Raw genomic sequence first — 16509 nt, 5'->3', positions numbered from 1 at the left:
GGATGGATGGATGGATGGAAGGAGGCAAGGATGAATGGATGGATGAACATGTGGCTGAAATTGGATGGACGGACGGATGGATGGATGAATGGATGGACAAAGGGATGGATGGTGTGCGGACTGACTGACATTTTTCGCTACTGAAATCCAGAAACTGGACTTTTTTTTAGAACCCATCTTCTTCATGCTGGCCTTCTAACCACAAACCTTACTTCCTGTTTCTGCTTGTTGCCAGAACCAGTGGTTGTTGCCAGAACCAGAACCAGTGGTTGTTGCCAGAACCAGAACCAGTGGATCACAGACCGCCACTTGCTTAAATAAACCAATAGCAACATCAGGAACAGGGACGTTAAAGGGAACATTTCTGTCCTCAGACCAGATGAACTCGCTCTAGAAGCTGGTGTTTCAAATGATCGCCACTAGGTAGCAGTAATCACCCCACACTGCTGCTGTAAATAACGCTCACACCCTTAATTATTATAAATACAGTACTTCAACATACTTTTTAACCATGCACTGATTAAAATGTTCTGTTCTTTTGGAGATTTCATATTTTCAAACAACATTATTAACTCTATAAAAACAAATGGAATACTTTTCAAATATTATAAACATCTGCATATATTGGGTTCCTTTGGAGCTCCCAGCTGTTGTTTTGATTATTTTAATTTTAAGCTTCAGGCTCAGAATCGGTGCTCAGCACCTCTGCAGTTTAACTTTCTTATCTGATCTTGTTTTTGGACCTTGTTTCTGGGATTTAAAGACTCAAACTGCCTCGTTTTCTGCTCTGAAATACAGACCTGATTGTGTTTTTTTAACTGAAACGTGAAACTTTGACCTCGTCATGTAAAAAAATAAAAAATAAAATCTTGTTGAAGTGAAACATTTACAGTTACAGGCCTATTTTCGTCCTGCAGAAAGCTCTAGAAACACCAGTACAACAAATAACCTGATCAGAGACAGTCTGCATCCTCCTCCTCCCCACCCAGTCCCACCTTCCTCCTCCTCCTCTTCCTCCATCCTTCAGCCCTGCAGCTTTCAGATGCAAACGAAGCAGACATATGGAGAGGAGGTGTCTCTGCTGCAGGCCCTCCTAAAGATTCAGATTGTATGACAAATCACGTCCAGCACCGCTCAGCCTCCCCACCCACTCCACCCCAGGCCTCCACCCCCACCGCCCCGGCCTCCACCACACCCCCAGACGACAGCTTCATTAGGCTGAAAGAAGAGTTTTCACAGCTTTGTCGAGTCAGGACTCACAGCTCCTTCTTTCCTTCTCAATTACTCCTTTGTTGCAGCAAATTCAAGTTATTGCTCTCCAGAGCATATGGCCTCCTGGTCTCCTGCTGCAGGAGTGGAAGGAAAACCTCTCCGAGCTGCAGAGCTGGACCAGGATCAGGGTCTGCAAAGTTCTCTTCAGTCACAAAAATTTCACCCTTTAATTGTTTTTATAAAACTGAAGTTTCTCTAAAAAGTCTTCAGTGGAACAAGTTGAAAGCCTCCTATAGATCCACAGATCACCAGAACATCACAAAACCTACAGACCCACAGATCACTAGACCTACCACAAGCCTGCAAGTCTGCAGACCACCAGACCTACAGTCCGACAAACCTGCAGAGCTAAAAGGCAATGGTGAGCACAGCTAACCAAAAAGTTATCTTTGTTAATGCTAATCAAATACAGTAGTCCCTCGCTACTTGGTGGTTAGACTGTCACGGACTCGCTATATCGCGGTTTGTCAACGTACATTAACTTGTTTTTTTAAATGTACAGGACACATGATTGTCAACTTTAATATTACTCACTTGATTGGGACAGTACTGGATACAGTACTGTATAGTAAAAAGTTCAAAATAATAAAACATTTTGGACAGGTGTCGCCATTTTGTAGTTTTCTCTCAATAAGCCTACACTGTATTCCCACTCATAATGACTACATTTCCCAGAAGCCAACAGTGCCCTGCCCAGAAGCCGTTTCCTTCTGCTGAAATACTGGAAGGAAATTTTTTTGATCTGATCGGAAAAAGTTTGGCGCTTGTTACAGTGACTTCGGCTCCCAGCGGATGCAGAGGCAGAGAGGAGTTCTGAGTGGGGACGTGCCACCGTAGGTCTGGAGCAATTTCTGGAGCCCATCTGGACTGTCTTCATCCAGACTTGGACTCAATCAACCACATCCAGTCCTGCACTGGCCCACCAAAGACCAAAGCCGCTCCTGCAGCTGCAGAGCCTGGTAAGTAAAATTTGGTAGCTGCACATACGGTACTGTATGTATGTTGTTGAGTTTAGAACATTGCAAGAGGGTGCAGGGTTTCTAAAGCCGTAAAATATATATAAATACTAAAATAAACATAACGTAGTTACTTTGAGTATTTTCATATACTGCGGAGGGGTTTGGAACCTCACGCCCGCAATAAATGAGGGACTACCGTAAAGCAAGTTGCGGAAACTAACACTAAACCGCTAAAATGACCGTCACTCAGTCTGCATCACGTCTTCGTCTCCTTCCAGTTGAAGCTGCGTCGACCGATCACGTCTTGTTACGAGCACACGAAGTCAGCCGAGTGTCTATCGGACTCTTCGAGACACGTCAACAGACATGAACAAGCTCATGACTTTTCTTAGAGGACTTAAAGTTTGCGAAACCTAATTTAGCAGAAGCTAATTCAGCTGTTTCCAAAGTTAGTGAATAAGCTAATCCGCTAAATGAAAAAAATAGTTCCGCTATTAGCTGTTAGCGGATTGGTTGAACTGCGTCCACCACTGCTACTCATGATCCAAGCCTAGACCATCACAGAACCCTGATCCAAGCTCAGAACTGGACTTATGCACTTCTTTATTTGTTGCACAGCCAGACAGTCAAAGCATGATGCGACCTCCACCGTGCCTAACTTGAAGTTTGTTGGTTTTGTTTTGTAGACGTTTGTTTTTAAGTCTCCTCTGTCCTCCAGATGTTTCTTCTGCAGGTTTCTTCTTCATTCAGGGGATCGAGGATTCGAACCTGCTCTTCGCTCTTGGACGGCAGCCTCTCAGTGCTTCCATCCGTCACAGAACCGGGTTTTTGGACTCAACAGTCTGGTTGCTCATGTTGTGGGATCCTGACCCAGGTTTCCGCAGAGAGAAGGTCCAGATGGAGCTCAAACAGGTTCCGCCTCCGGACCGGGTCAACTTCAGACCCAGAGCTCAGCTCTTTATTTTTTTCAACCGTCTCAGATGTTGTGGTTGGTATTGTTTGTTTGTTTATTGTTGTAGTTTTAATTAAAAAACTAAAAGCTGGACGTTTGATGAATAATGAATTTCTTTAGGAAGAAGTTTGTAGAAAGTTTAGACAAAAAACTAAATAATTATAACAAATTTAACAAAAACAACGCGAGCTCTGAGTTTTGTTTTCTGCTTTAAACTCTTCATTTTTCAGTGAGCACCTCCTCCTCCTCCTCCCTCTGCTCCTTCATCACGTCTCTGCACACAGACCCGAGCCCTGATCAGATCCAGTCCATTGTCCCGTCTGTCTGCTGTTATGGATATCTTTCCGTCTGCTGCTTCAGGAAGGTTTTAATGTAAAGGAACGTCAGCCTGCTTTCACCCGTCTGCTGCTGTTTGCTCAGCCTCATAATTTACCTCCAGTTTGCCCCACATTAGCAGCCACAAAGAGCTCGGCCTCCGGGCGCCATGGCAACGCCACGGCCAGAAAACACAGCACCTGAAAAGAGTTGTCACCGGGCCGGACACCAAGCCGTTAACCCAGAGACTGAGGATGTTTTCACTTCAGGGCAGAACAAGGAGGAGAAAATTACTCACCGACTTCACGTCCGCTCTGATTTTTAAACCCGTTTCACTCGTCAGGCTCTTTTAGTTACAAATAACAAGATTTGTACGTTTTCTTTCAGATATAAAACACTTCAGCTCAGATCAGAAACAAGAACTGGACAGAAACTGAAAGAAAAAGCAGCCAAAGTCCACACGTCCTGAGTCCAGAACCACTTTGACCAACTCCAGCAACGTTCCGGATCACAGGAAGGAAAAAGGAAAGAAACTGAGACCTGAACGAGCTGAAACTGAGTTCCCAACGCTAAAAAAAAAGGCTGGACAGTAGCTAAAAGCTACAAGTATCGTAAGAAAACAAAAACAGCGCCAGCAGCTGAAGCAGAAGTAAAAGAAAAACATTTTTCAAGGAGTTGAAGACATAATTAATTTCTATGAGGAACATGTGTTTAAATAAAGTCAAAAATATAAAAAAAAGTTAAAATTTACTAAAACAATCACAGCAGCCATCTCCTGGACGAGCTGAACATTTTGATGCATGAACGATTAAAATAGGAGTTGGATGGTAAAAACTTCCACAAACATACAAACAGAGTAAACGCTGAGTCAGCACCAACATGGAGGAATGCTTGTCGCCCGCCGCCTTTCAGGTCCGACTTTAAACTGAGTTCAGTACCTGCTGAGAAAAACTAACGTCCGTTCAGTCGAGTCTTAAGATCTGCAGTGGCGGTCATCTTGAATCGCTGAGCTCCAGCTCTGTTTGGACTCTCCCGGGTTCAGACTCAGAACTAGAAGGATCAGAACCTCATTGGTCTGTGGACTGGTCCACCTGCGAAACTCTTCTCAAAACCATGTTGTTCCACTGAACTCCATTTGGTGTATGGTATTTTTAAATCTTTTTTTTTTTTTTGTGACTTTTTGTTTCATTAAATGCCGCTTTATTTTACTCGTTGTGCAGCACTTTGGTCAACAAAGTTTGTTTCATAAATGTGTTGAATTAAAATCAGGTTAAAAGTTAATCAGGATGTTCAATTATTGGATACTTTCTGACAGTTTCATACATATCCATCCACCGGTTCATGAGATATTTTACTAACAGACGGACAAAAATCTTTAAACTTTAACCCAGTCAAACTGTTGCCTCAAAAATGTGTTTTGTTCGTTCTTGATTATAAAAAATGAGGACATTAAAGTATAATAAACCAATGTGAAATGTAAAATAAATTATAATAAATATATAATAAATGTATATTAAATGGTTATAATTTAAAATAGATAATGATAAATGTATAATAAATGATAATAAATGTAAAATAACTGAATATAAATTTAATAAATATAATAAATATATAATAAATATTAATAAATTATAATAAATGTATGATAACTGATTATAATATTAAATAAATGTGTAACGAATGATTAAAAAATGCATAATAAATTATAAAACGTATAAAATAACTTATTATAAATGTTAAATAAATGTAATAAATGATTTTAAATGTATATAACAGATACATTTATAAAAGATATATACATTTATAGTTAATTATAACAAATGTATAATAACAGATAATTTATATTAAATGATTATAAATGTATAATGATAGTAAATGTAAAACAAATGCATGATAAATGATAGTAAATGTACAGTAAATGCGCACCTGATTATAAATGTCAAATATAATTATTATACATGTAAAATAAATTATAATAAATGTGCAATACCTGATTATAAATGTATAATAGAATATTATAAATGTATAATAAATTTGGTATAATAAAAGATAATAAATGTATATAACCAATAATAAATTTATAATAAATGATGATAAATGTATAATAAACAAACTGGATAATTTTTCATAACAGTGCAAATGACGTTTGCTCGTTATTGATATAATTAATAGGAGCTAAAACGTGAAGAAATGGCAGCATCACTAACAGACAGACGGACCATCATCCAACGTGCACATCTCCGCTCCACGTGCACGTGCAGCAGCTGTTTGAACACTTTGAAGTGTTCAGGCTGTAAAAGCAGGACCTGCCTCCACCTTCTGTTTCTTCTTCGTGTGTTTCTGCTGCCGGACCTGCTCCTCCCACAGCTGCAGGGGTCTGTGTGCTTCATCATCATCATCACCATCCTCCTCATCATCCCTGATTCAAACAAACTGTAAAACTTTGACAGGAATAAAGATTTGATGGATTTCCATCTTACTCTTCATCAGCTCTGAAATCCCCAGAAAATGCCATAAAAAGAGATTTAGACTTGTCCTTTCTCAGCTTCCGTAGACTCATCAAGACACCAAACAAACAGCAGGGTCTGTTTTATTTTATGGAAGCAGGAGGGGGGTCTTCAGAGCTCAATAAAGGGATAGTCTGGTCATTTCTGACAGGATGTCTATCAGAAGTTACCTCTGCAGTCAAGATGTCAGCCTCAGAGCACGGAGGGTCAAGAAAAGACAGAAGACGTCATCCAGACAGTTTCTTTTTTTAAAGGCAATGAAACGAGACAGACAACCACTCAGGTTCTCACACACCGTGATGTAATTCCAATGTCCAACATCAACACGACTCCCTCCGACTCTTCCCATGTCGCAGTCTCAGCGTGGTTTTTGATAAAACTTGTGTGTCGCCTCAAAGGGACCTCACAGATCCTCACAGCACGGCAACTGAAAACATCCACGGCCATGTTTTCTACCCGAGGCAAACACAACACAGCAACTGGTGAATAGGTGGGATAAAGTCACCAACCGCTCACCATCCTCACCACAGGTTCCTGAAAATGCTGTGGCCGAGTCAAGGCCACCACCTCCACTCCACCAGTCAGAGCCCGTTAATCGAGTCCATTGAGCTCCGTCTGAATTCTGTCGTCAGCCAACAAGCATGGAACATCTGCACCTCCTCAGAACCATGGTGTTGGTTAACGAGTTGCCATACAGTACAGTACATATACTGTATACTATATATATGTACTGTATACTATATCTGTATACTATATACAGTAGTTTATATATCACCAAGTGAAAAGACTCTGAAGTCCTGCTGAGTCTACTGGAGTCGAGTTAATGGAAACAGGCCTCTATGATCAACTAACATGCATGGTGTTTGCCTGTGGGGGAACCTGGAGAACCTCCAGATGTGCAAAGAGAGAATATCCCATTGAAACGTTCTGCATGCTGGGACTCAAACCCACAAACTTTGAATCTGTTCTAATGAACCTTGTCAGAAGTCCAACACGTGATCCGTTACACCACAAAGGCGGCCATGTCCATCGACCTCATCATTAAAAAGAAACACGGAGGAGATCATCCATCTTTACCAGCTTCTTCCTTTCTGAGTTGAGGGTCACTGGTCACCAGCATCAATGTGCAAGAGGTGGCTGGGGACACCCTGGACCAGTTGCAAGTCCATAAACGAGACAAACATTCATGTTTGTGGTCTGGGAAGAAACTGGAATACTTGGAGGAAACTCCACTTAAAGGCCAGGGCCAGAAACCAGCAACCTGTTGAGAGGCAGCCGTTCTATGAGGAGATCAGAAAAGGTGTTTTTTATTTTATATTTCATTTTAATGCGTCACTTGAAGACGTGGATCAGAACCAGAACACTTCCAGATGTGAGCGCTCGTAACTGAAATTAGTTCACGTTATACACGATTTAGGATTTTAGCCGCTCGTACGACAAAAACATTCAGCTCAGCTTTTTGTAACTTTTCTAAACATTTAGCTTTATTTCCAAATATATTCCCGGGGGAGTGGTGGCGCAGAGGTTAGAGAAGGTGGGCCTGTGATCGGAATGTCGCCGGCTCAACTCCCCGGACTGAAGAGCATCTGGAGTAAAAACAATTACAAAGTCTTCCTGTGACGGAAGAAGAGAGCAGCCGAAAGAAAGATTTAAAAACATCTCTTCATAAAATTATTCTCTTTTAAATCTGCTTCAGCTCCTGGCTCTGTTTTTATCGTTTGATTTAGCTTTCAGCTGCACTTTTGCTGCTTTCAGTTGTTTTTATTGTTTCTTTAACTTGGCTTCAGCTAATTCAGCACACTTCAGCCGTCGTTCCGCGCTCAGGCTCCGTTTGCTTCAGTCCAACTGACCTCCAGAGTTCTTCAGAACTTTTTGTCTGAAACCAAAACTGATCCAGGGATCTGATTAAAAAGCAGAAACCGGGAGCTTTTTTTCCGCCTCCAACATGCAGCTGATCTTCTCGGGGTGAGGCAGAACCGGGGGATTTGGGGCCGGGTCGCCGGGGCCCCACTCGGGCTTGTGCCGGCCCTGCAGCCGGAGCGGAGATGATTTGTGTGCAGCCTGGCTCGGGTTTTGTTCCCACTGAGCTCCATTTGAATAAGAAAGCTGCCAATAGAGTGGCTGAGGCAGAAAGAAAGCGGCACAAAAGGCCCGAGGAGCTGAATTTGGACGAAGGACAAACCAGGAGAGGAGTGAAAAGAAGCGCAGGGTGGACGGACACAATGGGACAATTCACCTTATAATCGCTTTGATATATTATACATGCCTGAAGACTCTAAACATTGTGTAATTATTTATAAATGACTGCCCCCCTCCCTGCAGGAGAAAAGCTCTGCAGGTCTCTGCTTCTCCTCGGCTGAAGGAACAGAATAATTAATGGAAAATTGTATGCTTGTCTCATAAAGATGTCTTTAAAAACCACTTAAAGGAAACTGTTTGTGTTGGAGCGGTTCAGAGACAAACAAAGAGCAGGGCTGAGCTCCTCGCAGTTCTGCTGGTTCTGGTTCTGACCCGCTCAAAGAGGGACGAAGCTTACACACACAATAATAATAATAACTGTTTTTTCTTTAATTTAAAGAGGAAAAAACTGGAGCTGGATTAAAATCTGGGCTCAGATTAAAGACAGAAAGTTCTGATGAACTTCAGACCACAACTTTTCTTCTCTGGACGTTTGGGTCCAGGAGAATCTTTGCTGCATTCTTTAACGGATAAATAATAATAATAATAAAAACAAGCTTTATATTTTTGGATAAAATTTTCTAAAATGTCCAAATCTACAATTAGAAAAAAATTTCCAAACTAAACTAAAAGACACAAAGTCACATCTCAGACACCGTTTTTATCCCCACGGAAAGAGGGAGATCATGTAATTACCCGTCTGAGTGTCTGTTAGCAAAATATCACTTGAACCTATTTAAAACAAATCTTTCTGTTCTCACAACTCCTTAACTTCAGGAGTCGGTCTGATTCAAGGTGGCCACCACACACGAGCCTCAGATTTGGTGGTGGATGAGACTCATCTCCAACAGATAATCTGAGCGCTAAAGGGTCGCACGCGGTATCACGCGAGACTGAGCCCGACGTTTCTGTCAAAAGTTTATAACTCAACATGAAATTATTTGAACTCAGGGATGAAGCACCAGCTTTCTGCGCCTGGTCGCGAGTGACGTCACTTCCCGTCATGAAGACAAGCTTGTGTCCCTGGAGAAGACTGATGGATCCTCACCGTGGGGGGTTCTTCTGCCAGTTTTTTTTTTTTTTTTTTTTTTGTGAAACTCTCTGAAAGGGGGTTTTGGGTTTTTTTTGTCTCACGGGGGTGGGGGGGGGGGGGGTGTGGGGGGGGTGGTGGTTCGTGCGTGTCGCTCGCGTGGCTCTCCGCCTCCTCTGATTGGCTGGCCGTGATTACCGGCACGCTTCTCGTCGCGCGGCGTCATTATGTTAATGAGGCCGTCCGGCGGCACGGGGCAGACCTGCTGCGGGGGGTCCGGGGGGGTCGTGGTTGTCCACATATATAAGCGGGTTGAGGCCGGTCGTGTGCCAGGCTCACCGGCTCGCACGAGCTGATCTGGAGCGACAAGAGAACTGAGATCCAATTGGGTCCGAGCTCCCAGAACTTCAGGTGAGCTCACGCGCTCCTCTCCGCTCCCCTGCGCCTTCAACTGGCACGCGCTCCGCTCACCGTTTCTTCTTTTCCTTCCCCCACAGAACCGAACCACCCGCGCTACGACATGGACCCTGTCTACTCCGACAGCAGCTGCGACCTGTTCCCAAACACCGACGACGAGGACAGCCGCGGCTCGTCCCCGAGGCGCGCGGCCCGACAGCCCGAGCTGCAGAAGAAGCGGCGCCGCGGGCGCGCGCGCGGCGACCCAACCACGCATGTGGTTAAGAAGAACCGGCGGCTGAAGGCCAACGACCGTGAACGGAACCGGATGCACAACCTGAACGATGCGCTGGACGAGCTGCGGGGGGTTCTGCCCGCCTTCCCGGACGAGACCAAACTCACCAAGATCGAGACTCTGCGGTTCGCGCACAACTACATCTGGGCCCTGTCCGAGACCATCAGGATCGCGGACCTGCAGGCTCCGCTGGCCCTGTCCGAGACCATCCGGATCTCGGACCTGCAGGCTCCGGTTCTGCTCAGTCCGTCCCGCAGCCCGGACTCGTGCTCCTGGAGCTCCAGCGGCTCCCCGTCCTCCTCCTCCTCTGATCACTGCGCCTCCTCCCCGGGCAGTCCCGGGGGACCGGAGGACTTCCTGCGCCCGGACTCGCTGTTCGGGTTCCGCAGCTTCGTGCCGCGCATCTACTGAGGAGACCCGAACCAGAGAGACCTGTTCAGACTCATGCGCGGCGCGCGCGCTCAACTGGTGTCGGAACCATCAGAACTTGCTGCAGAACTCCAGTCTGAGCTCAGAACGGATTTTACAAGAGTTTTATTTTTTTCAGATTTATAGTTTGTGTTTTTCCCTTCAGAACCCTTTGACCATTGACCCCTGACCCCGCAGGTTACAGTCTGGAGGTGAAAAGTTAAATAATTTGTAAAAAAAAAAAAAATTAAAATTAAAAAATAGGCGTGAAAATCCAGGAGCCTGCACACCCCCTTCATGTTTGTTAGATTGTTATTTATTTGTTTGTCTCATGAAATTTGTACATAAAGAGATTTTTATTCTATTTACTGAAACTTTTCCTGTTTTTTCTACAAATGAAATAAAGTTTACGTTTTTAAAAAAATATATAATAAAAAGCATCCTGATTTGAGTTTTTTTTTTTTCTGCATCAAATCACTATCTGGGCATGCACGCGCGTGCACGAGCCCGTTCCGATCATTAACGGTCCTGGAAACACATGCGGAGTTTTTATAATCGGGCAACAAAACAAGAAGGAAAATGGAGTTAATGATTAAAACTCTGAATATTTAACGAGAATAACTGAGTCAGAAAAAGGACTAAAATAAAAGTTAAAGTCCAACTTGTTCTAAAATTAATAATGTATATAATTGAAGTGATATTTGTTTTCCAAAAGGTTTTTTCTCATCCAAAAATATTTTATATTTTAAGTCAAATAATTGAAAAGTTCCTTAAAATTCCCAAACAAACCAAATGTGAATAAAATATCTTCAAAGTCAAACTTTATCTGTCAGTAAACATTTTGTTTCAGTCTTTTTATTTTTGTTTCTCTTGACTAAAATAAACCAAAAAAAAAGTTTATGGAATTTTATTTAAACAATTAAAATGATATAAACAAATGTTATTTAAAGGTTTCAATTCATAAAGTTTTTTTTTTTCAGCTCAATTAATTTGTTTCTAACAAAATTAACTGTTTAGTTGTCTTCAAACTCTTGGATATTTAAATTTTTCATTCTTTTTATTTAGCTTCTTCCAAAAGCAACAAAAAATTAAATAATTTTAACGAAAAAAAAAGTTTATCAGCTGTTTGACAAATAAATAGGCCCCAACCCCCGTGGGGAGTTTAATCCCCGCACACGCCCCGCAGCAGCCGCCTTGTCTCCGCACGTGCGGAGACAGAAAACCCGGAGGAAGAGGGGCAGAGAGGAAGATAATCGTGCAGCTCTAAACTCAAAACACATAACTTTTAGTTTTTACTCAAAATGACGTAATAAAAATTTTAATTTAATGTGAGAAAATTAAAATTATGGAAATATATTTCTGTCTCCTTCGTTAAATAAATTTCTGAGTCTTCTCATCACTGTGCGGGGACGCGGAGGACGCACGCGCCATTGTTGTTGTGCGCGGGAGCGTGCACTAATTGAGCGGGATTATCGGGCCGCGTGCACCTGCAGCCTCATAATGAGCTGCAGGAAGTTTAATGAGTTTTTATTGTGACTCAGAGGAGAAGCCAAACCGTCGCGAGCTGCGCGCTGATTGGCTGCACGACACGCGCACGTCGCGCGCACGTCACGCGCACACCGGCCCGAGTTTGTGGGAGGCTGATCCAGAATCTGAACAGAAGAGGGAGAGACCGAACCAGAACCAAAATCAGAATTTATCTTGTGTATAATCACAACTCAGATTTTACATTCATTCTTAAATTTAATGATTTTTATTTTAACTTTCACATCAATCTTTTGGGTCAGAACCTTTTTTGTTTGTTTCCTAACATCAACATTTTTGTTAAACCACGTTTCTCTGGTTCTCCTCTGGTTCTGTTCATCAGCAGATCATCCTGAAAAGAACCGGAGGAGGTCATTGTTTAAAGGCTGACTCAGGATCAGTGTTGATGGGAAGAGTGCCTGTTGCAGGAAGAGGAGGATCCTCTGAAGCTCAGAGGATCCTCCTCAGGGTCAGAACTGGTCTGGATCAGAACCAGACCATATTAACATGATGAGGCTCAGATGAATGAATTATAAAAACAAATTAAATGGTTTCTTTGCAGCATCATGCTCCATTGTCCGACTCAAATGATGCTGTTGCCGTGACAACCTGTGGGGGTTAAAGCTAAAGGAAGAAGTGACCAAGATGGAAAGTGCATGTGTGTGTGTTTGCGTGTGTGTCCCAGCTCTGAATAAGTCACTTTACTCATCAGAATGATCAGATCAATCCATCAATCAATCTAATGCTCAGCAGGACTTCCTGTGTGTGTGTGTGTGTGTGTGTGTGTGTGTGTGTGTGTGTGTGTGTGTGTGTGTGTGTGTGTGTGTGTGTGTGTGTGTGTGTGTGTGTGTGTCTTGGTATACCTTGTAAGGCCCATTTTCTCCTCCTGATCAATACCTAATAATTGTTGTTTAACAAGGTTAATTATGTGAAAACTGCAGGAAGATTCTGCAGTGAAATTGGAGTTTTGTTCAGAACTGGATCAGAACCAGTCCAGGATTTTTCCTCTCACTTTTATTGGACCTTATTAAGACTAAACTGGTATCAGTTTCACCTAAAATCTAAAAAAAAAAAAAAAAAAAAAAAAAAAACTTTTCTGACAAAATGAGACAAAGAGTCAGCTGTTATTGTTTACCTGTTGTTTACATGTTGGCCTGGCCCCGCCCCCTCTCTGTCTGTCAAACAGTCTGACACTAGAGGTCCAATCAGGCTCAACCTAAGCTTCTGTTTTATCAACAAGTCATTATCCTGCAGGAGGACGCCGGCGGCGCTCCTCCAGCTGATCCGACAGGTCAGAGGTCAGCGGAGTCACAGATCTGAACTCAGCCTGGGTCTAAACTCTGAATCCAAACCCGAGTTCTGCTCTTAATGTGGGATTCCTAGTTTCCAGCCACACTCATTCCCTCCACAGCTGCTGCTCATCCCAGCCAGTCACCTGCACCTGATTTGAATGTCTGCTCTGCTGAGTTTGAAAGCTCCTGCAGATGTTCTTCTGACGCTGGGACATTATGACATCTAATGGTAAAATAATGGACAGAGCTAGTTCCTCAACAAGTTTTACTAACCTTTGCTATTCTTCTTCAGTGACTTCCAAGTCCTTCCAAGTCCTTCCAAGACCTTCTCGTTGTGACTTTGCCCTGACATAATCTTGTCCCTTCAACCATCCCAACAACAACCTGCTCCTCTCTCCATCAACAAGACTCTCTTCTTTCGCATCCCTGAATAGACCGGAGGCTGAGGAGCTCTGAACTCTGCTTTATAATTTTCACATCTATCATTTGGTCCTTTTGGCAGCAAAGACCCAATGTTCTGACAGGAAACGAGCCAAACTAAGTGTTTAAGATGTTTATTTACAGGAGAGGGATGAAGATTTTCTCTTGTCTGATGTGTAACAGTAGATGTGCTCCGACTGTGATGGTTCAGTGATGTGCACAAATGAGACATCAGGTGACCGCCGCTTCCAGAAATCAAACTTGTTCTCTTTATCTGCATTTTGCTAACGGCTCGAACAGAAAAGCAGCAGTTTCCAGTGATACGATGAAGTCGTTTCTGGGAGTTTTATTTCTTATAGGAATGAGGATCAATGAGGAGTCTGAAGAGGAGATGAGAAGGTTTGGGGTGGAGGGTGGGCAGGTAGGTGAGTTTTTTTATTTCTTTTATTTTCAGGGATTGACCAGCAATGAGACAGCTTAGAACAGGGGTCTGCAACCTGCGGCTCTGGAGCCACATGTGGCTCTTTGGTTCCTCCGCAGCGGCTCTTTCAAGCTTTGACCAAATCTAACATAAAACTGAATTTTATAGGATGTTTTATAAATAACAAAAAAGGACTACTGGTAGTTTGAGTAGTTTTCCTGTCATTTCTTTTGTAAATATGTGAATACTGGAACAAGTACGAGTAAAACATATTTTAACTTTATGCTTTATTTCTATAGTTAATTAATTTTTCCACAAAAACATTACCTAGGTTAGTATAGTTCATAGTTTTGATTAATTAAAAGCCATTCTCTTTAAAATAATCTAGTGCTTTCATGTCTTAAATTGTAAAAATATAAATTATTTGTTATTTTATCTTTATAATGTCACTCCTAGTGGCCACAAAAGCCCCCTCCAGCAAACCTAAAGTGGCCCATGGGCCACCAGTTGATAACCACAGTTGTAGCATGTTGTTGCAGCTCCAAGCACTTTTAATTTAGTGAACGAAGACATAAAATGGTGCTTTGATTGTAAAAGTTGCAGACCCCTGGCTTAGAAGATTAAACAGTGTCTCGTGGTACTGCAGAACCTGTTTTGCAGCAGTTTGTTCTAATACTCCAGTCGTATATATTTTAGTATATTTACTCTGTTTGAGTACTTTTACTCTGAGTACTTTTAATTTGTTTTCTGTTCAGATTAAAACATCAGGCTGCATCATCAGCTCTCGTTCAGCTCAGAGGAAATTCCTCCACATTGTTCCCAATTTGTTGGCCCACTTCAGGCTCTTTGTTTGAAAGAACTGAAGCTCTCGGCAGTGCCTTCCTCCTCCTCCTCCTCCTCCTCCTCCTCCTCCTCCTCCTCCTCTCTGCTGTCAGAAACAGGAGGAAGGACTCCTGCAGCCAAAAGCCTCAGTCCGTCTCTTCTTTCCTTTTCTCTCTCTGTCGTTAAAGATGATTCCTCTCTGCTCATCCTCCTGAAGCCTCCAAACATTCAGACAGAAGATTCCCTCAAACAGCCAACCAAAACAAACAAACAAACAAACAAACAAACAAACAAACAAACAAACAAACAAACAAACACAAGCTGGAAGAATTTTTGTCTGTCAAAAACAGATATATGTCTAAAACGTTGTTCCTAAAATTCAAAGAACTGAAGTATCTTCATCCAAAGAAGGTTTGTTACACCAGCAGAACTTGAGCGACTTCTTGATGCTCCAAACTTCCATGAAAAGAAAATGGACTGAAGGTCAAAGGTCAATGGTCATGACTTGACAGGAGAAAGCCTCTTCTAACCAACACGACAGCCTGACAGGTTTGGAAAGTTTCATCTACAAGAATCACAAGACTGTGACAAAATCAGACTGAAGACGTTTACCCAGAATGCACTGCAGCAAACTGCTCCTCCCAGCTGTCAGCACGGTGGTGGAGGGCTGATAGTTTGGGCTCCTGTCAGTCACTAAATAGACCATGAATTCTGTAGACCAAAGAGTTCTGGAGTCAAATGTGATCATTTTTTCTTCAGTTTATTTTTAAAAACTCTAACAATGTATTTGGAGATGCTTTGTCATAAAAATATTAAATAAACTTGTAAATAAACAAACAAAATAAATCAAGTAAACTGATCGACACACTGACTTTTAGAACATTTTACTAATTCTCTTAAACATTCTTTACAAATATTTGATATTTTTATGTTTTCATCCTGAAAGTTGTGCTGATTTTCACTCATAAATCTGAATTTTAAAATAACTTTCCTTCTGAGGTTAAACTTGTTTCTCGTGATTCTGATCAAAACCTTTTTCCAGACATTTATGAGTTCACATCATAACTGACAGAGAAGATTAAAAGCTGATTTTTCTCTGAAGGACAACAAACGGCTCGTTGTTCCTGCAGCAGCTGCAGGACAGTCCGAGTTCAGGGCCAGAACACACACGCATACGCATGCACACACACACGCACAGTTTCAGGATGAGTTTTCTGACACCACCCGAACGCCTCGTGTCAACTTGTTGGTCTTTCAGGTCGAAGGTGAGCAGCTCCTCAGGTACAAGTGGCTGATGAAGCACTTGATGAAGAGAGCTTTAATGAGCTCTGAGAGCAGCTTGGCGGGGGGGACACTTTGAGGGACACGCACACACGCACTCTGCCCCAAGGCATGATGGGAGGGCTGTTAGGTCCCCTTCATGAACCCACAGAGGCAGAACAGAGTCACAACAACGTGTCAATCAAGAGAGGAACGAAGTAGCTGAAACACACACACGTTTCCTCAACAGCATTTATTGAACTATTTCCTTATATTATTTTTTTTAAAAAGCCTTTAGCCTATTAACATAAGAGCTAATATATTTGCTTAAAACAAGCCACTTTTACATTTTAATAAAAACTATAGTGTCACCATGTTGTTCAAATAATCTGAACGTTTATATAATTTAAAAAATTCAGATTGAATTGCTATGATTTCACGCGTTGAATTTCATAATA

At 42.3% G+C, this 16509-nt stretch overlaps 1 protein-coding gene across 1 annotated transcript; it reads left to right on the top strand.

Annotated features, from left to right (window-relative positions):
- Nucleotides 1-9544: 9544 nt before the first annotated feature.
- On the top strand, nucleotides 9545-10676 carry neurog1 (neurogenin 1). The gene is made up of 2 exons (XM_037675671.1): nucleotides 9545-9624; nucleotides 9711-10676. Exon 2 carries the CDS (start codon nucleotides 9734-9736, stop codon nucleotides 10313-10315), a length of 582 nt encoding a protein of 193 aa, XP_037531599.1. The 5' UTR covers nucleotides 9545-9624; nucleotides 9711-9733; the 3' UTR covers nucleotides 10316-10676.
- Nucleotides 10677-16509: the final 5833 nt, after the last annotated feature.

The sequence above is a fragment of the Nematolebias whitei genome, chromosome 4, assembly GCF_014905685.2.
Source record: "Nematolebias whitei isolate Nwh7 chromosome 4, NemWhi1, whole genome shotgun sequence".
Classification (NCBI taxonomy): domain Eukaryota; kingdom Metazoa; phylum Chordata; class Actinopteri; order Cyprinodontiformes; family Rivulidae; genus Nematolebias; species Nematolebias whitei.
Note: the sequence above shows the minus strand (reverse complement) of the source record. Positions and strands in the feature narration are given on the sequence as shown.

Excerpts from the sequence above, each read along its gene's own strand:
- neurog1 (XM_037675671.1), top strand. The coding sequence starts at position 9,734 with ATGGACCCTGTCTACTCCGACAGCAGCTGCGACCTGTTCCCAAACACC.